The sequence below is a fragment of the Conger conger genome, chromosome 11 (genome assembly GCF_963514075.1).
Source record: "Conger conger chromosome 11, fConCon1.1, whole genome shotgun sequence".
Classification (NCBI taxonomy): domain Eukaryota; kingdom Metazoa; phylum Chordata; class Actinopteri; order Anguilliformes; family Congridae; genus Conger; species Conger conger.
In genome coordinates, this window is record NC_083770.1 from 18,369,140 (window position 1) to 18,393,648 (window position 24,509).

Below are 24,509 nucleotides of genomic sequence, written 5' to 3' on the forward strand. Positions count from 1 at the left end.
AATATTTCAATGTAGCAACTTGTTAGAAAGAGTTCAGATATTAACGGGTGAAATTTAGCTCGTAGAACAAAACATGAAACTGTCTTAAGCGTAGGCTAACCACAGACCTTAAACCACAGACTGTAACATCTCTATGGCTCCATGAAGACCACTGCAAATTGCCCTGGGTGTCCGGTACCAGGCCCCAATGCATTCTGGGTTGAGTTTCTCGGGCTGAAATAGACGGGACCCAGCAGTACAGCGGTGAACCCGGTCGACCCGAACGTGTGTCCTCTCCTCCAGCGTGGCACTGCTCTCCCCCTGCCAAAAACCTCTCGACCCCGCTGAACCCTCGCACCCGCAGACCTCCCAGCCCGGGTTTTACAGAGGGAGGGGCCTGCCCTACATACACACCGCAGCGCTTATCTTTCACTTGAGAGTGTGTGTGAAACTGTGTCAGAACTTTTATCAGGCCCTATTGGTACAGTATGTGGATTCTGTGTGACCAACTTTTGTGAAACCAGAAATCAATAATGATACTTTCCCCCATGGGCTATCATAATCCATTGAGTACACTGCTTCTCTTTGCTGAACAAACTAAGCTATTAGACCGTACATTTTATGTTATCATAAGTCTTTATAAAAACACAATGAGATTAAAAAATGGCCCCTTATTACAAGTGTTAGGTCTGCATTGTCTGAATTTGTTTTGCAGAGAACTGATATTTGACTAGCTAATATAGCACAGCAATGTCTTTGCAGAAGATTAACCCTTTAAGGTGTGAGGTCACTAATATGTGATTAGAATGTTCTTAACTGAACATTCTATTGCTCATTGTTACTGAAAGCAGTGGAGTTCTAGAACACTGACTTTCAAAAAAACATTCTGAAAAACCTACTCTTCAAAAAGGTCTGGGGTGACCAGTGAACAGTGTTGACATCACCCATCCTTTCTGTTATAATTCCAAGTACACAGTGCTGACCAGAAAGAAAGCAACAACACAAACGCTGTAATGTCGACATACAGAAGGAAGCATAAAGAGAGTTCAGGGGACATTTTATTTGGGCACAGGATGGCATGGCTGTTTCACTGTGCCATGCCTGGGGCTTTTGGATCTGCCAAACCCAAGCACAAGGCCTCTCAGGGTTACCATGACAACGGACTAATGGGCACGGCCCACAGTGTTACGGACACCCACAGACAGAAGTCTGGGATGTTGAGTTGAGACACAGGTCGCCTTTTATTTTAATATGCAACATTTAGTGTAGCACTATTTTTACATGGGGGGTTACACATGTTGGTACTCATGAAAGGGATTGAAAGTCACAATTTAAGCAGGAGTACTGGCACATGTACTGTATACACAGGATATACATGTATGGGATTAACATACACTTTATGGGATAGGTATGGGATTGAACATATGAAGTACCTAGATTTTTCTGGTAATTATTTGTGTATTTGCATTATACAAAAGCACATTTTGTCACAAATTATATGCCATGCTGTGTGATCCTACAATTCTAGTAAATTCACTAATGTACAGCTTAACCCAGAAACCTCAAACTCAGTTCCTGTAGGCTCGCTATGTCTGTTGGTTTCTGATGTGTACTTTATTTAAGTAATTGATTGGCTAAATAGTCAGCAAATCTTTGCAGCTACTGACTGAGGGAAATTACAAAACCCCACAATGACTGTGGCCCTGCAGGACTGGAATTTGAGATCCCAGGCTTAATTTGAAATGTGATAATGTGAAATTAACCCAGCCGCTCTGAGAAGCTGGGAGAGAATCCCCCGCTGCAGTTACACAACCTGACCAGTTGGGGTCACTCTCTCCCCACGGCCACCTCACAAGTGAGAGAAGTCAGCCTGGCGAAAGCTGACGGTCTGATCAATATTCTCCCATGATCCCTCGCTCGCCGTCGCGCTGCTTAATGGGATCCCGCGTGGCGTCTTTCCTCCGGGCCATTCAGAAATCGGCCCGCGTTCACGCCGTCTCGTCCCGAACGACAAAAACAAAACGACCGCGATTAATCATTCAGCCTTTTACCCGTTCATTTTTCCTGCGGAATTAATCCATTAGGCTGCGCGGTTTTCCCATTTCCAGCGACCTTTCCGGGGAGATTAAGTCCAGGTTGGGGGCGGTTTGGGGATATCAGCGGCAGTTAGAGACGGCAGGTTTGGGGATATCAGCGGCAGTTAGAGACGGCAGGGTTGGGGATATCAGCGGCAGTTAGAGACGGCAGGTTTGGGGATATCAGCATCAGTTAGAGACGGCAGGGTTGGGGATATCAGCTGCAGTTAGAGAAGGCAGGTTTGGGGATATCAGCGGCAGTTAGAGACGGCAGGTTTGGGGATATCAGCATCAGTTAGAGACGGCAGGGTTGGGGATATCAGCTGCAGTTAGAGAAGGCAGGTTTGGGGATATCAGCGGCAGTTAGAGACGGCAGGTTTGGGGATATCAGCGACAGTTAGAGACGGCAGGTTTGGGGATATCAGCGGCAGTTAGAGACGGCAGGTTTGGGGATATCAGCGACAGTTAGAGACGGCAGGTTTGGGGATATCAGCGGCAGTTAGAGACGGCAGGTTTGGGGATATCAGCGGCAGTTAGAGACGGCAGGGTTGGGGATATCAGCGGCAGTTAGAGACGGCAGGCGTGTCTCTTTGCAGGAGACTCCAGGATGCGATGTGTGAGGGTGCATGAAGGAGAGGGCGTTTGAGCGTTTGTGTAAAGACTGTGCAGATGGCCTTGTGTGGGAGAGGAGGCCTACAGCACATTGTCCATGGCACACAGAGCTTGGGCAAGCCTGAGAAAAAAAGGGTTGACATTTGAACCAGAGCCAGCCGGCTCCATATGGATTGTCTTATCGATGTGCTGAGAATCTCAGAGATCACGATCCCCGATCCTCCCTACCTGCTCTCTGATCCACCAGAGACACACTTACAACTCGCGTGTGTCAATTACGTCCAATCAGGATGCAATTTGGTGCCCCGAAAAAAGCCCTTTTAAATGGAATTGTAGTGTTATGCAATTCTGTGGGAAGTTGCAATAGGAGTGCAATCAATAGGGTGTGATGTCACATATGACATAATGCACTTTATAAGGCATTTGTTAGACTTATTTTTTACTGCTGCTGTAACCTATCCACTTAGAGGTTTCACGCGTTGTGTGTTCAGAGATGCTCTTCTGCATATCACTGTTGTAATGTGTGGTTATTTGTGTTACTGTCACCTTCCTGTCAGCTTCAACCAGTGTGGCCCTTCTCCTCTGACCTCTCTCATTAACAAGGTGTTTCTGTCTGCAGAACTGCTGTTTTTGTTTTTCACACTATTCAAACTCTAGAGACTGTTGTGTGTGAAAATCGCAGGAGATCAGCAGTTTCCGAGACTCAAACCAACCTGTCTGCCACCAACAATCATTCCACGGTCAGAGTCACTTAGATCACATTATTCCCCATTCTGACATTTGGTCTGAACAATGGTTGAACCTCTTGACCATGTCTGCATGCTTTTATGCATTTAGTTGCTGCCAAATGATTAGCAGATTAAATATTTACATTAACAGGTCTACCTATTCCTGCCTTTCCCCCAATGTATGCTGGGATAGGCTCCAGCCCCCCTGCGACCCTGTTCAGGATAAGCGGGTTCAGATAATGGATGGATGGATGGATGGAGGTCTACCTAATAAAGTGTTCACTGAGTGTATGTCTATTCAGAAGCTGGGGTGGCCCGACTGAGTTTTGCCACAACTGAGAAAGGCGACTCAACATTTAAAAAAATGTTACTCAACGAGGGGATGGACCTCCACAGTTAAGGGCAACATTGTTTTTATACAACGTTTGTTATGGTTTGAAAATGAAGAGCTATTCTGGTCTCTGTTGAGGCCAATAATGAAGTGCTAAATAAATTAAACTAAAAGGCAAACGTGAATCATTTTTAAGCAGTACGCAGTTAATTTCTCACAACAAATTAACTGATTCATATTGACAGAAATTATGCGGAAAGGAAATAAACAAATACGTAGCACTTGAATTCAGCATTAAAGTCGGTGCCTTGCATGTAGGTTAAACAGCCCGGAGTGCATTATGGGTCGGTCAGACTCAAGCTGTTGTTTACCGTCCTCCTCATCTCAGTTTGTCGCCAATGCGCTGCCATTCCTAGCACCTATGACCTCACCGTATGACATCATCCCCCGGCCCTCCTCGCCACCTGGGCCCAGAGTGACGGCTGGCTGTGACGGGGAAATTAGCGGTAATTAAGCCGCTCTATATTTACTGCGCCTCTGTCAATACGGGGGCGGGGGGGGGCTGTCGCTGTGGGGGGGGTGTGTAATGGGTGCCCCCCCCCCGACATATGTCAATCAGAGGGTCCCCAGAAAGAGGCCGGTGTTATATCACGCTGGGTCGGTTGGATGTGCCAATGGGCCCTGAAGAACAGAACACAGGAGTGTGTGTGAGCACATATGAGTGTGGATACAGCCTCAGGACACAGGGTGCAGGGGTGGGACCGTGGCCTACCTCAGGGGCCCCAGTCTTATCTGCACTGCACAAAACAAGTATCTCAGCAAGTATATTTTGTCTTTTATTTAGACCTAGCATCTTATTTCTCTTGCTTTTTTGCTATATGAGGCAAAACTATTGCCAATGAGGTGAAAAGGTTGGACTTTCCACTTGTTAAAAGAGACACACCGGCCCTTTTTGGATAAGATTGGGGACCGTAGGCCGAGGGGCTTGGGAGCTGGGATTGTACCCATGTTTTTTTTTCAGAACTGAATCCCAGGTTGTCGTACTGTTGCAGTCTTTAGCCAGGTGTTTAGCTTGAGCTGTGTCAACAGCTTGCAAATGAGTAACAAGGAAGGTGAGTAATTTAAGCAGGCATCTGCAAAGTAACCCCGCCCGGCTGTAAAAAAACAGCTCAAGTTAGGTTTTGAAACAGCTGGTAGCTGGTTGACTAGTTATACCTGCTCCATACTCAACACGGTTTGACCAGCTCAACCTATGTTCTGAAACAGCTGGTAGGTGGTAATTCAAGTTTGTCATAGCTGGATTATACCAGGGTTATACTGTGCAATTTAATATGTTTGGGAGTGTTGGTTATGAAAGTGGTGCTTCTAAGCATCTGAAGGGGTATGAGGGAGCAGGTGACAGATTCCGGGAGACTCGTGTGCCTGTTTTTGTGGGAGGCTTGGCTTCGTGCTTTATGCCTTGGGGATTTGAGTCATTTTGTCACTTGCCCTTTTAATGTTTGATACAATGCTGAATTACTGCTGCACTGCTGAAAGCCCTTGTGTGGGTGTGCGTGCCTCCTGTATGCAAACAGGTTAATGTGCACTGGGCGGCTGGCGGCTGTGTTTTCCCCGTGTGCATGGTAACCGTGGGTGCTGTAAACGCGAGCGCTGTGTACAGTAGGAGAGATGTGGGTGGCAGGGGAAAGCCGGAGCTGCGGCACACTGTGTGCTTTCTCTCAGGAAGAGAGCACAACAGGGCCTGCACATCACAGCCCTCCCACAGGCCTCTGTGAGCCCAGCCTGCCGACAGCCTTCTGCTGCTGCTGAGGAGACAGCCTCCCCACTGAGCAGGGCACACACACACACACACATACACACACACACACATACACACAAACACACACATACACACACAGACACACATACACACAAACACACACATACACACATACACAGACACACACACAGACACACATACACACACAGACACACATACACACAAACACACACAGACACACACACATACACATACCCAAACTCACACACACACATACAGACACACATACACACACACGCACACACACACACATACACACAGTCACACATACACACACACACACACATACACATACACACATGCACACACACACATTCATTCACACACTTGCACACATACATACACACACTCACACATGCACACATACTCACACTTGTATGCAGATGCACACACAGCCACATGCATGCTCACACATGGCATGTGTGCCTGTGCATGGGACTGTGCATGTGTGTGCCCTGTGGTCTCACTCCGGCATGGTGAAAAATGCAATGATGTAAGAATGCAATTAAATTTGATGATAAAACCCTCATGCAAAGTTGAGGAATAAACTGACTTCTTGCTACAGGTAGACTTTAACCCTTAGTGTGTAATGTCAAACATGATCCTAACTGAACATTCTAATGCTGATGTCACAGTCACTACTGGCAACTGAAGGCAATGGAGTTCTAGAACACTGACTTAAAAAAGACATTCCAAACACAAACCCACTCTTCAAAGTGTGTAAAATAAGAACAGCGGATAGCTGGGGTCCCTGTACAGCCAGCTAATGAAAACTCATTAATCCAGGGCTGAGGGAGGATCACAGTCAGGTGCATGAGGTAAGAGTCCCACGCAGGTTTAAAAAGGAACATGCTTAAATAAGTATGTAGGCCAGACTTCACTTTCTGCAGAGTCTGCACAGCCCAGTGGTACGGAGCGATGTCAGACCTGCAGTTAAGTAAGATGATGTCATCACCGACAGTGGAATGCAGCTGCTGTTTGGGAGCGAAACATGATCGCGGGTTGTGTGTTTGTTTGGCGACGGGGGAAACTTCTAGAAGACTTGGGGAGAGGGGTCTTGCCAGGAACCACACTGAAATGTACTGAAGTGCGCTAACCTTTCAGCAGCTTGTTATTACAAATAATACCCCCTCCCTGCCAACAGGTCGCTGCAGCGGTTGGCTGGGCTGCGTATTAAAATGCTGGTCGGGTAGCTACTTGAAGGTAAATGGAGAAATGAAGAGAAAACAGGACAGTGGTTTTGGCCTCTGGTGCATGTACGGCACGTCTGCTGCAGCATTGATCTCCTCCGCGGCCGTTTCCCGCTGACATTAAGGCACACCGCCGCTAGTTAGCGTGCGGGGCGTCTCTCCATCAGGCTCCGCTGCTCAGACACGGCGCGTGATTAGCGTTATTTAAACAGCGATTAGCGTGTGTCAGGCTCTCTCTCGGACAGGCCTGCGTGCGTTAGTGTGAGTCATCTTCTTCCCCCGCCTAACTCCGCGGTGTGGCGGCGCCAGGGACGGCCGTATCGATCGACTCCCGCCCGTGACGTCACGCCGCCCCGGGGCCTCCATCCCCGGCTGACCGTCCCGCCATGGGGCACGGGGGGGTGAACGCAGGCGGGGTGGGGAGTGAACGCGGGGCCTAGCTGGAGCTCTGCGCTTCATATGGATTGCGGGGGAGCAGCCAGCCCCGACACACAGAACAGAGAAAAGCGCTAAAGCAGTGGGACCCGCTAAAGTCAGCCCCAGATGAGTGAGAATCTGGGACCTGCGCTGCCGCCAGCCAGCCGGCTTGAGACGCCTCACAGTGTTGTTTATCATTTTCATTTTTAGTCTTTTCCTGGGTTGACTTTTTTTATTGTTGTATATTTTTTCCCCTAATTGACTTTGGTAGGTTTCTCGCTCCACACCCAGCCAGCGCAGGGGCGGGCGGAAGGTCGGGCGTCCCGGGGGGGGAGGCGGCGAGAGGGAGCACGTTTCGCGTCTCGCCCCGGCCTGTTCCCAACAAAAACAGCTGTGGGAAGAACCAGGCTGCTCAGGCTGGAGCTATCTAGTTCAGACCGGTAGCTGTTAGCAGAGGAAGGGGGAGAGGAGGGGGGGAGAGAGTATTTCTGATGGCAGTCTGGCTCCTTTATTCACAATAACAGAGCCACTGCATGTCTGGCAGACACGTCCACTCCTCCTGATGTAATCTTTTCTGCCTGTTCTATTGTTAGAACAATTATATTCTCTTTTCTGTCAGTACCATCAATCACATTGTCCTTATTGCAAAGCACGGCGGAATATATGCATGGGTGAGGTTTGTTTCACTAAGGTATATTTGCCAACTAAGCCCTTTCTTTATACAAGTAACAAAATGAAAGCATTATATATGCCTTGATGTTACATTTAGAATGGTGTTGTTTAAAACTTGAATAAATAATGCCATCGTTTTGTATAGCAGGTAGAGAATTGGCCATCCTCCCAGGTGGGACACCCTTGAGCAAAAGCAACCCTTTGAAGAGCATGTTTCTAAAATATTTTCTCTGTGTTCTCATAATCCACTGCTTTCATTTAGCAGTAGTGAGTGTGACATCAGCATTAGAATGTTCTGTTCAGAACATTCTAATCACATACTCACTTACATCTTCAAGGGTTAAACCGAATCTTGGTTAACAATCGATGAAATAAATTGAAGATTTGTAAAATTCCTCTGGATAATAGTGTCTCCTAAAATACCTCAAATATCAGTGCCATAAAATCTGCTTGAATTAAGCTGATATGCCTGTTGTTAGACTACAAAATGTATAATTGTACAGTTATTCTTTTTAAACATGCTCTTTGTGTATTTGTTTTCCCTCAGAAGGGCTGGAGTCTTACAGTAGATAGAGATATTTGTTCTTTGATTTCTTCACTCAGTATATACACTTATTAGGTATTTATTGAACTGGTCTTCTGTAGCCTATCCACTTAAGAGGCTTGACACGTTTTGTGTGTTCAGAGATGCTCTTCTGCATACCACTGTTATTGTGTTACTGTCACCTTCCTGTCAGCTTTGACCAGTCTGGCCCTTCTCCTCTGACCTCTCTCATTAGCAAGGCATTGCAGAACCGCTGCTCACTGGATGTCTTTTGTTTTTCGCACCATTCTCTGTAAACTCTCGAAACTATTGTGCATGAAAATCCCAGGAGATCAGCAGTTTCTGAGATATTCAAAGCACCCTGCCTGGCACCAACAATCATTCCACGGTCAAAGTCACTTTGATCACATTTCTTCCCCATTCTGACATTTGGTCTGAACAGCTGAACAGCTGAACCTCTTTACCATGTCTGCATGCTTTTATGCATTTCGTTGCTGCCGCATGATTGTCTGAGTAAATATTTGCATTAAAAGCGGGGGTACAGGTCTTCCTAATAAAATGCTCGGTGAGTGGATATATTACAGTTTCGTGTTTCTGCAACAAAAAGCCTTTACAGTGGCGTCAAAACCGGACACCCAGCATGAAGTCAGAGCTCCTCGGGCATCATGCTGCGCCGTGCCGACATAACTACCCAACAATGTAACCAAGAGAGATCAGGACAAATGGGCGGTGCTGATTGGGCGGTCCCTCGACGGCTCACCCAATGAAAAGCCTTGAACCGAACGACCTGACCTTGGATCCTGATGATAAACACAGAGGCATGGCCAGACAAGCAGTTTAATGTCTTTCCTGTAAATCAGGATTGCAGCAAAAGTCCCCAGATAACCAAGGAGCGGTTTGCGCTAACATTGCGCCATCAACCAGTGGGCATGTCTGATACATGTGTATCCTCAAAGTTGTACACACCGTTCCAAGTTGTACCATCTGCAGATGTTATTAAAACATTTTAATAGAAACTGTATCTTTGGAGATCAATGGCCAGTTTCACAGGCACAGATTAGGCCTAGACTAAATTCAATGTATAATGGAGATTCTCCATACAAAACTTAATTTAGTCCAGGACTAAACTCAATCTTTCTCTATGAAAACAGCCATATAAGTGTAAAGTACGAATTTGCAGTGGGACATAATCTTACTTGAGTGTTTTTGTGAGCATATCTTCCAGAATACATTGCTTTTCAAAAGGTTCCTGTGCTGTATGTCACTTCTTTTCAGATAAAATGCAAGCACAACTTGGCAGGCCATTTTCTGAAGATTCAATTCCTCTCCTCTCCTCTCCTCAAAATGGTTCCCAAACTTGGCCCCGGGGGAGCACTGCGTATGCTGGTGTTACCCCAAATCTCTTCATCGGTTGGGGTTGTTCAGAGCATGTATATAAAGCTGGATAACTGGAGAAACTTTCCCCTTCAAATTCATTCAACACTTTGCCAGTTTTTTTAGTCCACCTGATCACTATTATACATCATAATAATCGAGCCAAAGTTTTCCAAGACAGAGTACTCATTTCTCCTGCAGTATCTCCTGCAGGTCTGAAGGTCTATATCGTATAGCCTCAAAGTGCATGTTTGCTATTATCCTACAGTACAGCTACACATATTTAATATTTATCTTTGTTCCGTTTGCCATATGACCTTTATGCTACCAGGTTTCATTCCTGGTTTCATTTGCCGTTTGTAAATGACAGAAAAATAAAAAGTAATGTGTGCTTATGGGTGTGTACCATCATGTGCTTCACCGTTTAAAGCAGTGTTTTATCTCTGGTGAGCCATTATGACTTCTTTCCTGTAAATCAGTTGCTTTATTTTAGCAAAATAGATTATAAACAGGCTTTTGACATCCTGTTCCTGTTAATCCTCCAAAAGTATACCTGCACAGGGAGGGGGGAGGTTACAGCCAAAGGTGGAAAATCCAGTTTCAGAAAGTAGTAGTTTGTTCTGACCACTTGGGACTTGCTAATTAGCACAATTCTTCAGCCAGCAGGTAGCCCTAATGAGTGAAATCAGCTGGCTGAGGTGCTGGGTGAGAGAAACACATTGCAGGACCTCTACATTCTGACACCTGGACTTTCCACCCCTGGTTAGAGATGACCTTGGGTGGTAGGGCGGGGGGCAGGGGGCATCACAGATACTGAATTGGTAGCAGGGGAAACTTCTCTGTGACACGTTAAGGGAGTTAACCTCTTGCGCCTCTTATCTCCCGTACCCCTGGGTCTGTGTTTGCATGGCCTGATGGGAAAGTTTGCCGCACAGAGAATACACCCAGCTCAGTGTTCCAGGAAAATTTAAAAGGAGACTTGCTCCGTGCTGTGTGTTTCCTCGCACATCTCCTGCAGTGTTTGTGTCTGCATTAACGAGGGTGATGGAAAGGGCAAGGGGTGTGGGGGGTTATCTCTGCACTGCTAGGATCTGCAGCCAAGAATCCAACCCGAGTCGGGGAACTTATTTTTATTTCTATTTCTTCAATCTAAACAGGACAGGCTGTTCCTAGCAAGGCGTTAAATGGGCTTTTGGAGTTTCATTTGTTGTTGTTTACTGTGCAGAGAGGAGCAGGCTTAGAGTGTGAGGAGCTCAAATATTCTGGAAAGCGAAGGACTTGTCAAGAAAATAATAAGCAGGAATGTGTTTACCTTGCACAAAATGATGGGCAGTACTTTGCGCTTGTGAGTTTCTGTCGTTTCTCTTTTGTTTTTGGGGGTGGGAAGAAGAAACTAACTTCTTCACAGGTGTTTTGTTGTTTTTCCTCTCTGAATAACAGTGATCGCCGGGGAGTCTGTTTGCTCTAAATATCAGGGTTGTCATTTTGTTGATTGTCTCACTGTTTGCTGTGAAACCTAATTAGAATGGAGGTAGTTATTAGCAAGACAGCATCTGATCTCAGTTTGTCTTGGGACAGCGGGACAAGGAAATCGTGGTGTGGTTACCTGAGCCTGGCAGTAATGCACTAGTTCCAGTGTTCTAGGGTGAAGTTTACAATTTCCTTCATTAAACTTATTGAAGGGGGAATGTTAAAATGCTGTAAATTGTGTGCCATAGTAAGCTTGACAAGCTGAAACACTGTTCTGCCCTGAAAGTTGCATATGCACACGGCGACAGGGCTGCCATTGGTTGGCATGTTCCTGCTCCTTGCTCAGGGGTTCTGAAAAGCAGTTGAAGTGGCTGGCCCCAGGGGGATGGGGGGTGAACAAAGAGTCACCTTATGACAGTGCTTTGGGATGGGGGTGGGGGCAGATGGATAGGGGCGTCAGATACAACCCTGGAGTCACAACCATGGAGTCATAACATCATGAAACAATGCTGGCCCCACACCTAGCCAAGTGAGGAGGCGCCTGCTCACTGGCCTATCTGCCAACTGTTGAAGAGTTCCATTCCTTTGTACTCATACACACACGTTATACTCACATCACTGCTAAAGGCCGTTTGTAATCGGACAACAACAGGGTTAGAGGGTAGGCCTGGGAGCCGCTGCTTTCAGTATCCTAGCCTGATCATGTTTCCCTCCTGTAAAATCCAGTCATGCCAGCTTGACCAGCTTAAAAATTGTAGGTCATATGCTGGTCTAGCTGGGTATTAGCTGGTTGCTTGACTGAGCTGAGAACTGGTCACCCAGCTGTTTCAAAACTTTGCTTGCGCTGGTCAAACCATGTGAAGCTCTGAGCTGATCTGAACTGGTCAACCAGCTACTAGCAGTTTCAAAACCTAGCTTGAACAGGTTTTTTTTTTTCAGCATGATTCTCAAGTGGGCAGGTTAGCCGAACATAGCTCACCTCTCCACACCTTTCTGCAACTCAAAATCGAATCAAATTAAAAAGTATTTATATAGCCCGTTTCACAAACATTTGGCACAACACACCTCACAGAAAACCTGAACCCCCACAAGAGCCTGCATAGGGCAAAAGAGGCAGGGAAAAGCTTTGGAACAGAGATGGTATCGAGGGGTCACACACACAGCTGAAACCCAGGAGACCAGGTTGCCTGTGACACACGTGATCAATAGTCCGGCTCTGGAAACGTCTGTGGTTTCGGTGAGGGCGCCAGGCCATGTTCTTCCCGTTAATAATACTGTCCTAATAAGTCTGATTTGGCTCATGTCTAAAAAATATGGGAAAGATATTATTTCAGACTGACCTGCTGTACTGTAGAAGCGCTCAGATCAAAACACTGTCACAGTGCAAAGTTTGTGCTTGGAGTGTGAATGCCCTGCAAAGCATTTATCTTCATGGTGTCATCATTTTCAGCACTTCTCCCTGTTCATTATCAAGCTAATTACAGTGTGTGTTTTCAAAAGCAAAAACATGCATCTCCAATTGCATCATTTGTATTTGTGTTTACGTTTCTGTCTGGGAACATTTGTGGTCTTGACTTACCCTTGATTGTCCTTCAGAAAAAGCTGGCTGATAGCGTAGTGGCACAGTTCACTTGGCTAGCAGGGTATTACCCAGAATGCATATGCACAGGAACTGGTATGGGGCCTTTAATTTGTCATGACTAAGGGATTGTTTATGCCCTTGGCTACACCACGGTTCTCCCTGCCAAAATACCCAAAACAGGAAGTCGCACATCCCAGCAGCCACCTGGCCAGGGAAAGGATCCAAAGCCTGCTTGCCTCCCTTCTGTCTCTAGGGCTGCTCCTTCTCCTCAGACTCCAGGATCTGGATATAAATTATATTCTTTAACCCCATTTTTTTTAAATGGTAGAAAACCTGAAACGCAACAGTCTACTTTTTTTATTCATTTTTGACATTTCAGTTTGGCCACAGATGTTCATTTTATAATTGTTCAGGGAGTGAAACAAATGATACGTTTTACCTCCATGCAGGCTTTTATTGTACAGTACAGTAAGTGTCCAACTGTACACGCTGCGCTCTCCGTTTCAGCAGATGAATAAAAATGGCCGTCGGGGGGCACCGAAATGGAACACCGCGGGATAGCAGCGGCTGCAGCTGGCTCGCGGTTTCCGAGGGTAATCCCGTCCCTCTCAAATGTAGCACATTTGGCCATAAATATGGGAGTTTTTCCCTCCATTTTGGAAGGCTCAGTCTGTTATACAGTTACACTCTTCTTCTCTGTGGTTTGTGGCAAATGTTTCCCACTGACATGGTTCCTTTAACGTTTCCTTTGAGATGGCACTTTTAGATCACAATTAACCTCATTTCATAACTTCAATCTGTTTGTTTCTTTATGGCAGGGATGTCCAATTTTATCCAAACATTTCTTGCCCTGTATTACAACACCTGATTCTACTAATGAACTAATCATGGTCTTCAATCAAGACCTTGATAAGCACAGCCAGGTATCTTAGTTCTCAGCTAGAACAACCTGCACATAAGTCCTTGTTTTCAAATAAGAGTGGACACCCCTGCTTTTTAATCTAACAGCTCCATTTGGGATAGGCTACCATGCTTGTAGGGATCAGAATTATGTAGGATATGGGATGAGGCCATCTCCTCAGTCTTATCCAGAAAGGGCCGGTCTGGGCTGTTGTTTCAGCTCAGCAGTTTCACACCTGATTCTTATCAAACACACTTGGTAGCCCTGAATATGTTTGAGGGCCCCTGCTTTAGCAGTATTGCCCAAAACACAGTGCAGGTCCCAGGAAGGAACTTACAGGCCTAAAAACATCTATGCAAACAAAAACTATTGTGTTCACTGTGTGGACAGCAAATACAATAGCCTTTGTATTCAAGCTTTTTCTGTGGTTCTGAAAATCCAACTTGTCATGGTCAAACCTTTCTTCTTGACACAACTAAACATATCGGAAGCAAAGAGATGACAAAAAGGCAGTGATGATACCATTTATTTATGTGGAAGCACTTTGAAGATTCAACAATATTTAGTCTGTGTAGAGGCTCACTGAAGGAGTGGAGGGGTCCTTCACATGACAGAAAAGGAACAGTATTGCTTTAGTGAGAGTTTGCAGATCGGGCCCACATTTAACACTGCTTTTTGAAGTTTCGCTTTTTGAATCTTCTGCAATTGAAATTTTGTAGAAGAAGTGGTGTCTTCGTGTCTGCATCTTGATTAAGTCTTTAATCATATCCCCCTAGTAGCCCAAAGGGAGGATTTGCTGTTTCTGTTGACACCATGAAATTATTCCAGTCTAAAAGAATGCGGGAAACCCCACTCAATTGCTCCAGGCGTTTTACTATGGTCCAAAACACATGACTGTTTACCTCTAAACATAGAGCACAGCTTGGACCCCTAAACCTCCACCTGCCAGTTAAGTTTTATAATAAAAAATGTTGTAACAGCAAATATTTTTGAACTCTTCAGCAGTAGCTGTATTTACATCATGGTAAAAAAAAGGTACATGGTGCACGTAATACATATAATTAGGAGTTGTAATTCACAATACTGTATTGCTATGTAATTGCTGTGTGCCTACTGAAAAACTGCTTGCTCAGTTGAACAATGATGTGACCTATGCATTCTATGAATTCTCTTTGCTGGATGTTTGAAATATTATCCTTCCCAACAGGAGTCATAAAATGACTGTTTACTTAGCGACAGTGGTGATTTACAGTACCGCCAGCAAACTTGATGCTGTTTACAGAACACTGCATGAGCGTGTCATCATCGCACAGCAGTTTGTCCACTACACTTGTGGGATGAAGTCGCAATTACATCGTGTCTAAGGCTGAATGGTGGTGCATGATGGGGGATGTAGTTCAGCAGTGAAAACAGGAGGAGATGGTGTTTTGGTGTTTCTCCTTCCAGGGGAAAGAAGTCTGTTCTCAATTTCTCTCTCTCTTTCTTTCTTTCTGTTTCTTTATATCTCTCTTCTTCTCTTTCTTCATTCCCCCCGTCATTCTTCCTCTCTCTTCCTCCTTCTCTCTCTATCCCCATGTCTCAGCTCAGCTCAGTCAGATTTCCTCAGTATGAAGGTGCTGCTTCATTAGCATGCTAGACCGCACTGCCAGAGCTCTGGTTTGGGTACAGACAGTCTGGGGGATGACTCAGAGCTAGGGGAGCGGGGAGAAGGAGAGGGCGGCCAAGTGTCGCCTGGACAGGGGTTTCAACAAGTGTGACAGCGGCCAGCACTCCACTTAATGAGAGAGACCATGGCAGAGGGGGAGAGGAGTGCGGTTTTGGCCACGGTCCTGAGGCTCGAACCCGGGGGGGGGAGCAGACCAGTGACACCTCATCCCAGGTCCCAGCGAAGGTTTCCCCTGGTCTGACCCTCTCTGAGGGGGGATGGTGGGGTGCTGACACGGCCAGGGCTGACTTGTGTTATGTAATGGGGTGCCTTTGGCCCCAGGCTGTTCCCCCGGGGGGTTATCTAATGTTCCAGTCCGGGAGACTGAGGTCCTGGCAGCCACTTCAGCCGCAGTCAAGGTTATTTACTGAATGTTACAGAGCTCCTCTCTCCCCCTTTAGCCATACTGCCCACTGCACACTGTGTGCTCTTTCAGTTCTCCCTCAGCTGCATCAGTGACCTCTCTCACAGGTTCCTGAATCAGCAATTGCTTGGGTATTTTTCAATTTGCTGTTTTTTAAAAATGCAACGTTAAATACATGGTTTTGCACATTTTGAAAAATATGCATGATGGGATGGACTGTAGCATAGTGGTTAAGGTACATGAATGGGACCCGCAAGGTCGGTGGTTTAAATCCCGGTGTAGCCACTATAAGATCTGCACAGCCGTTGGACCCTTGAGCAGGGCCCTTAACCCTGCATTGGTCCAGGGGAGGATTATCTCCTGCTTAACAGCTGCATGAGCACTCATTGGCTGGGCTCCACTGACATGTCTCCCTTCCCGTTTTGGCAGATCTGCTTCCTGGTGTCGGCATTCCGGGGCAGACTGCTGTCTGAGGAGAGCTGTGCCGCCCTGGGGCTCTTCTCACACTACTTCCACCTCAGCCAGTTCACCTGGATGCTTCTGCAGGTAAGACACACGGCACACAGGATGTTCGGGGCCGTGGCCCAGATCTCTGGGAACGTCTAAGTGGTTACACCAGTGGATCTGGTCCTGGAGAGCTGGAGGGTGTGCTGGCTTTTATTGTAACTCAGCGCTTAATTGGTCGATTAAAGCAGTTAATTGCACAGTTAACTCACCTCACCTGGTTTCTCAGGTCTGATTTGGTTGCTGATATTAAGGTGAAAACAGAAACCAGCACACCCTGCGGCTCTCCAGGACCACTGGGTTACACGGTCAGAACGAGTTGAGACAACACACCAGTTCCTTCCATGACACGTTCATTCACTAAGGGAAGAACTTGGGTGATTTTGGTCTTGGACTTTGTTACTGACCAAAATTACAGGGTTTAGTTGCAGCCTTTATTTTGGAGACACCTCTTAAACCTCTAAAAAACTGGTCTGGGGTTGTTGCTTTCCACCACTGTGGTTGCTTTAGTACAGGGCCCACCAATCCTCTTCCTGGAGATCTACTGTCCTGTAGGTTTCACTACAACCGTAATGTGGCACACCTGATTCTGCTTACTAGCAGCTCAATGAGATCTCTAGCAGCTGAATGAGGCGTGCTTTGTTACGGTTGGTGTGAAAACCTACAGGACAGTAGATCTCTAGGAGCAGGGTTTGTGACCTCTGCTTTACAAAATCTTTACAAAGAGAGGGGGAGCTCAGTTCTGTTAATGTCAAAAACACTCCTGTCCAGTGTAGACCTCAGTAGATTGAACGAGTCATTGTGACTAGCAGTGAACTAAAGCCTGTTTGGCAGTTAAGGTACCATGGAGCCTCTTGTTCCGTGGCCAGTTTTTTACGTCACTCCTTCAGAAATTTTTGTTCATTTTCTGAGCCGAGGGCCACAGCACTGAAGCCACAATGCTCTCACTCCCTCTCTGGCCCTGAGTAGACCAGTGACAGAGCTTTTATCAGGCTTTAAGAAAGGACCTGGAGAAAGTTTATTTATTTTTTTGGTATTTTTTAATTATTCGCTGGTTGGAGGAAGAGGTACTCTGTGCACAGGGTTATTACGGGATGGTAACTCACACAAAGTTTGTTCCCAGCTCTGTGAGGAACAAAAACCGTTTTTAGGCACACTGTGGTTAGCTGTGTTCTGTGGTTAGCACAAACCAGGAAGTGGACATGAGGGCTTGTGGGTAGCTTGTGGTGCAGGGTCACCAATCAGATGACCTCAGCTGTGTGTGCATTTGGCTTGGCGTTTTTCCCGGACAGAAATTGTGTGTGTGGCCAACTCTTAAAAATCGTGCTAATTGCAGATTATAAGGAAATGTTAGATTCAACTGGTCCCTGAATGGTGTTTTGACACAGACAGGTTCTATTAATCTGAACTGAGAAAGATCCAGTTAAACCTGCTGGCTGCCACACCTGCACTAATCCGGAGCTGGCAAAGCCGTCCAATCTTGCCCAATAGTGATCAGTGCTTTCTGGGAGAAAAGGATTTACCTTAATATTAAAAGAACACACCCTCACTGTAGGGAGTGTACTATTACTGAAAAATAACAATACAATCAGTTCCTTCTACCTAGAAATTAGTCATGCTTTACTGCATTTATTTTAGCAGGGCTCCGGTATGAAGAAGCCATGATCTTTCTTCAGATATGGACTGAGGCTAATAAACTAAGGCTTTGAAATATCATCCACTTAATCAAATGGTGTGTGGGCATAACAGTTAACAAACAGAAGGTTGGTAGAGGTTGAAAATATCACATGTTTAGTGAACTATATAAAAATAAGTAGTGTTCCTTTCTGAAAATAGAATGCCTCCAACCCTGAACTACAGCATTTCTGTCCGGTAAAACGCGTTAGTCACGCTACTGTACCTGAGGGGAAAAAAAGATATTGCCACAAAGATAATGATATTTCGTGTCTATAACAAAGGCAATCCCCACAGTTGCTGGTAGTTGCTCCTCTTGACATGTAACAGTGTCTGATTGTTCCAGTGTTTTTGAGGTGCAAACATCTTTTACGGGGACAGCCAACAGCTGCACGTTTGCAGGAAGGGCTAAATAGAGAGATCTGTGAATTTTCAAATCACAAATCAAGTGCTGGATGAAGTGTGGAAACAAAGAGGGGCCTGTTGAGTGAAAGGGCCCCAGTGTGTGAAATCAGCGCGCTAACGGTCTGTGAAAAGTCATGAGTCAGCCGCAGTGGCCCACACTTGCACCCAGGGAACAGTGAGAGATATTCAGAAGAGGTGACCTCGCACAATGAGAGGCTTTGAATGGTCATACGTAATAGCTAGCGTAACACCCGGGTGCTTCAAACAGTGCTTCTAGAAGGTTCTAAAATAACTATTTCCAATGTGTCCATTGCAGGGTTTACCTCCTGCAGACACGTTTTAAAAAACAATGAATACATGGTTTACAGATTTTGTATTTTGCTGCACTTTGACAAAGCCAAAATTTTTCAACTGGTTTGCGTATTGTCATTATGGTGTGGGAGTGGGTTGTGGGGGTTAATTACAGGCAGTTCTTCACTGAAAATGAAGATTCTTTAAATGTCAGTATAACACGAACATAATAAATTCTCATAATCATAATAACCTTTTATTTCACACAATTTCTCTTTAGAAGAAAGGGTGAAATATTACTCTGTCTTGTATAACACTTTTTTATGTAACTTACTGAGCGGTCCAGGGTGAGCTACGTGTTTTCACACAAAAATTCTTGTTAAGATGAAGGCTCACGTCCAGGCTGGCTGACCCCTCCATAAATCCCCGGCACAGTTTGTCCCATGCCCCCGAATTCCCAACACCCCTACCCCCACACGCCCCCACCCCCGGTGACATAACCGCCAGCACTCAGGAAATCCCTGCGAAACCAGCTCCAGATACTCACGCCAGTGGAGCCGAAGCCTGATCTGCCGTGGCAGCACTTTTGATCATATGAAATACTGGCTTAAACCAGTTTAGCTAATCTGCGAGGTCATGTCCAAATGTGAGACGTGCCCAAAATCACACCTGGCCTCGGACGCTTGCTACGAGGAACAATTTCAACCCTGACCACAGAATCACCCCACCGCACCACTGCCCCCCACCCCCCTCTCGATGACCTCTTTTCGACAGCAGGGGTGGTTTTCCAAACCCCGGGCTTAAATTATATTTTCTGTGACGTCGAAGGAAGAAATTAGAGAATGCTGTTTATTCACTGAAGAAATACGCTTTCTTGGCAGTCACATTTTTTTAGCTTGGGTACACAGCAAACGAATCGCTCATAATTATCAGACTGTAAAAACACATTTACTCATGCAAATGTTTGGTTATGCGTTGCACATGAAGGGTTTAAAAAAGAAATAACAAACTTTGTAACGGTAGTTTGTGGGTCACAAACATTAAGGAGTTTTTATGTGCTGTAAAAGCCGAACACACGTGGAACTACTTGCGCTGTTTTCCTGTGGAAAAGTGTAAATGGTGATTCACAGTGGAAAGTATTTGTGTCCTAGAAGGAAAACAGCCATATGGCTGACACTTTCAGTGGCACAACTTTCAGATTTCTGTCAGACAGTTTTTCCTCTTTTTTGCTGTCTCTCTATTTCTCACACACACACACAAGCGCACACACTGCAAATGCACTGACACACATATACACACACGTGGACACACACGGAACAACACACACACACTCCTGCATTGGTAGGATCTATTTCGGTCTCTTTCTGTTCCTCTTCAACGCACACTGCTGATGTCTAAGATGTTGACTGAAACCTAAGGTCTGGATGCTATCGATCCAGGAAAAGGCCCTTGCTGTGGGTACTGGGTTTCTGCTAAGTGGCCGGACTACGGGCGCCAGATATCCTCTTTCCTTACCTGCGCTGACACCGTAGAATCCCATTGCTGGTTCCATCAGAACCCCAGGCTGGCCAGTCACAGCGCAGGATCCATGCTGGGCCCCTGCCAGCCTCCTTAATGAGATCAGCGCCGGGAGACGGCTTCGAAAACACCACGGCCCTCCTAGTCAGCACACCTGCCTCCAAATATGACATCACAGCTCACCAACAGCTGCCAGGGCCCCACAGACACCCCCTCTCCCCTTTATAAGAAGCCCATGGGGCTGTTATGATGCAGTGGTCATTGATACTGAAGGTCAAACTTCCAGTGAGTTTTCTGATGAAAACAAATCGTGTAAAGACTTGAACACTACTTGAACTGACACTACATTGAGGGACCCAGGGCCTGCAAGTCAGCAGCCATGTTCTTCTGTAAAATATAAATAGTGGATCACAATTATATAGTCCCTTTTATCTTTTATCATTTCAAATGGCCCGAAACTGAAACTGAAGGGGGTTACTTCAACTGCCACCAGTGCGTAGTGCCTAAACATTTACCGCACATTAGTTGATGGGGAGTGGGAGGAAATTATTAAGCCGGCTAAACTGGGGGAATGATTACGTATATTATAACTGGGTAATATATTTCAACTGGGGAAGTAGCTCAGTTTTATGTCACAAGCAGGATCTCCTACGGCACAGTGTCCCTATCACTGTGCTATTGAGCCGTTTTTTTTTCTTCCTGAGTGGATGTGTCTCTCCATCTGACAGGGTGGGGTCAGTTTCCTCTCTGTCGTTAACTCTGCCCCCCCTCCCCTCCTCCTCTCCCTCCAGGCGGTGAACTTCTGGCAGGTTCTGGTGATGAACGACGAGCACACGGAGAGGCGCTACCTGCTCTACTTCCTGTTGAGCTGGGGTCTGCCCGCCCTCGTCATCGTCATCCTGGTCATCGTCCTGCTCGGGGGCTACAACTGGAACATCCACAGCGTCTACGGGCTGGTGAACGGAGTGTGAGTACCCCAAAACCAAGACCACCGTAACCCCATTCCCGTCTCAGACACGTCTAAACTTATTTTATACACTGCATGTGCAGGTAAGCTGGTGGTTTCTATGGTGATATCTCTGCCCTGGTTAAAATGGTAAATGGCAGGCATTTATATAGCGCCTTTATCCAAAGTGCTGTACAATTGATGCTTCTCCATTCACCCATTCATACACACACTCACACACCGCCGGCGATTGGCTGCCATGCAAGGCCCCGACCAGCTCGTCAGGAGCATTTGGGGGTTAGGCATCTTGCTCAGGGACACTTCGACACAGCCCGGGCGGGGGATCGAACCGGCAACCCTCCGACTGCCTGGCGACTGCTCTTACTGCCTGAGCCATGTCGCCCCAGTTTAGGTTAGGTCCTGTGGTGTCGTCATTTCTGACGGATATTCTCAGGAGTGGGAAGGATGAATATTTAGTTTCTTCCCTGTTTGCGGTTCGGACAGCAGCCCATAATTCCAAATGCAGGTTGGGGTTTTTCAGGCATCGAACCCTCATTCTGTAGTACTGTGCTGTTCTGGCATGTTGTTAAAATAAAATATTTCACTGTGGTGTACTCACCACACACCGGCTCACGGTCTCAACGGAAAAAGATGACTCTCTTTTCAAAAATATTCTGTGTCACATTAAATTCACCGTATAAAAATAACCAGCTCTGAGGTAGAGGGCTGTTTTTGGGGCAGTTGACTCAAGGTGCGCCCTGACTGAGACATTTTTAGTGCCCTGGAACATGTAACGATGAGGTCATTCGTTGCTACTGTCGACCCATTCACACAGGCACGGTTTAAGTTGATATTTGGGGTAGGGGGAAGGGCCGGGGATGGGACTTCCTTCCTGAGGTATCCGAAAATCCTGTTCTCCGCCCCTGCGGTTTTCAGGTTGGGCGTGGGTTCTGGCGTGGGTCCTGAAGGAGTGACTAGGTAAACAGGCCGGCCTGTTTAATTCAGCAGGAATTCAGAGGCCAACACCTGGCTTCATGGATCCGCACAACCAGGCCTCTGTTACAGATGCTAAGTGGAAACGTTTATCCAAAGGACTAATGCGAATGTGCATTTTCTATTCATTTACAATATGTGTGGTAACTACCAAGATATAGCAAACACATTCATTTGAATAATTCCAATAATTCAAATTATTTTATTATATCATTTCTTCAATGCATTAACAAATGTAATGCAAATATTATGTAAATATTTTTCATGTCTACAGCAAACATTTAGAATGTGAGAAAAAGATATTATATCTTTTTATATGATAAAGATTATTTGTAAGCATTCAATGTAATTCTTTGTTTGCACAGCACATGTACTTTTTGTTCTCCAAATGAATGACAAATCAAAATTAATTCTGAATTATAATACAAACAAAAGACCTTCATGAATATACAGAAGCACTTTCCTCAGTGTAATTCATACAGAAAGACCTATTTCCAAAGTTTTGTGTCTACACCAGTAGTTCACGAATGTAGACCGTTACCTCGGAAACCGACGCAAAACACTCAGGTTAAGGAGTTGTTTACGCATTCTAGCGGCTGCAAACCTCCATTTTCTAGTCTAATTGCCCCCTTGAGCTAGGTATTTAACCTGTTTCAGTCTACCCAAGCCCTATAAATGTAGAATTAGTGAAAATGTAAAGTGTTTTAGGTGTGGTAATTGCTGCGCTGCTAGGCTATGCTGCCGTTCTCTCGCAGTAGGTTGAGTCATTGCATGAAGACCTGGGTCATAGGTAGACCTGTGATATCTTTGCTCAATCATGGAGGGCAGTAACAGTGAGATAGGTGGTGGTGTCGGCATGTTGATTGAAGGATAGCGGTGGTAGTGGGTGACGGAGTCAGTGATTAACTCTTGGTGACTGGGTGGAGTGGGGCAATGGGGGATTGGTGTGACTGCAGACTCCCGCCATGGACGGGGGGGGGAGGGGGGAGACCAGCGGTGAGCTCACAGTGACGAATGGAGACCTTTCACTGTAATAGAGGGGATAAGAGGGGAGATTTGGAGCTTATTCCAAAATGGCGAGGGATATTTAACTCACAAGACAGGGTGCGGGGCTGGGGGTTGACTCCAAGTAGGACACCCTTCCAAAATGGAATATACTGCAATACTGCAGTATGTGGCCTTTTTTTAAAATGTTACGAGAACTATATTTCCTTATTTATCATCCTCTATGAACCCTCACCTTCCCAACTCATCTCCATCTGAACCTGTCTCTTTATTGTCCGACCCATAAACCCCTTGGAGAAGTCTTCTGAAGCGATGCCCCTGGCCTCCAGGTTGATTAGACCTGTGCCTCACAATTACAGAGTACAGTTTGCAGTACAGCAGCACTACATGCATGATAAACACAGTGGCAGAAAAAACAAACTAAAACCTCTGTGCTGTAATTAACCTGAACACCTAGTATTACCTCCTGAAGGAAAGATATAATTCTGTCGGTGGTGCACACAGAGGCTTTGCCCATCGGACACCTAACTTTCTCAGCACATTGCTGAGGCAGTGATGGTGTTATCAGGCTGTTACAGTATCACTGGTAACCTGTATCTGTTATTTGTCACTTGGCGTGGAGCCAGAATAGCCTTGCGTTTCACGAGCCTGTCGCCGGTGCCAGTTGACTGTCTGCCAATCACGGCCCAAGCTCCTCTGTCCCTAGGTGTCTCCGATCCGCATACCAAAATCCTCATCCAATGACACGTTGGCACAGTTCCATTATAAATATCTTTAGATAAGTGTTCGGAGGGTAGATCCGGTGGTTTCAAAAGTAAACAACACTGAGTTATGTTCTTTGACAGTACAACAGAGTTATCCTCTTATAGCCTCATTTGTGCTGTGTGTGTCTATACGGCTGTGTATGCGTGCACATTATACATGTCATTACACAATTTATTGGTCATTAAAAGATTAGCAGTACAGAATATGTTGAACCCATTTTTTTTTTTTATATGCATTCAGTTTATCAGTTGCCTATAATATACTTGCATTACCTTTAAATGGGCCATACAGAATTAGTTGCTAAATTATTTTAATGAACAACTAAATGATTGAAAAGCACCCTGTATAACGAAAGCTGAAGGCATTTTTGACAGGTTCTTTTCAAAGCCTCCTCCTAGGTGGTCTTTAGCAGTACCACCACTGACCACAACCCAGCATGAGAGTCAGGCCTGTGTTAATCTCAAAACACGTACAGTAGGGTACAGTACAGGACACGGCTACATTCGGCTGTGGAAAGCACATTTCTCTGTAAAGAATGTGCAGCTTTTGAATTCTTGGCATTTTGTTATGGCTTCAGTCTATTCTGTCCGGTATTCAGAATTATTTCTCCATGTTGTTTTTGTGCTTTCGCATCAGTCTGCGGTG

General features: G+C 45.8%; 1 protein-coding gene across 1 annotated transcript in view; it reads left to right on the forward strand.

Moving 5' to 3' along the window:
- The window catches only part of adgrv1 (adhesion G protein-coupled receptor V1), a 168,322-nt gene that overhangs the window by 112,680 nt on the left and 31,133 nt on the right, over positions 1-24,509 (forward strand). The window contains exons 84-86 of the mRNA XM_061260259.1: positions 16,193-16,309; positions 20,947-21,120; positions 22,668-22,672. Coding sequence (XP_061116243.1) covers positions 16,193-16,309; positions 20,947-21,120; positions 22,668-22,672 — 296 coding nt within the window. The remainder of the gene's footprint in view (positions 1-16,192; positions 16,310-20,946; positions 21,121-22,667; positions 22,673-24,509) is intronic.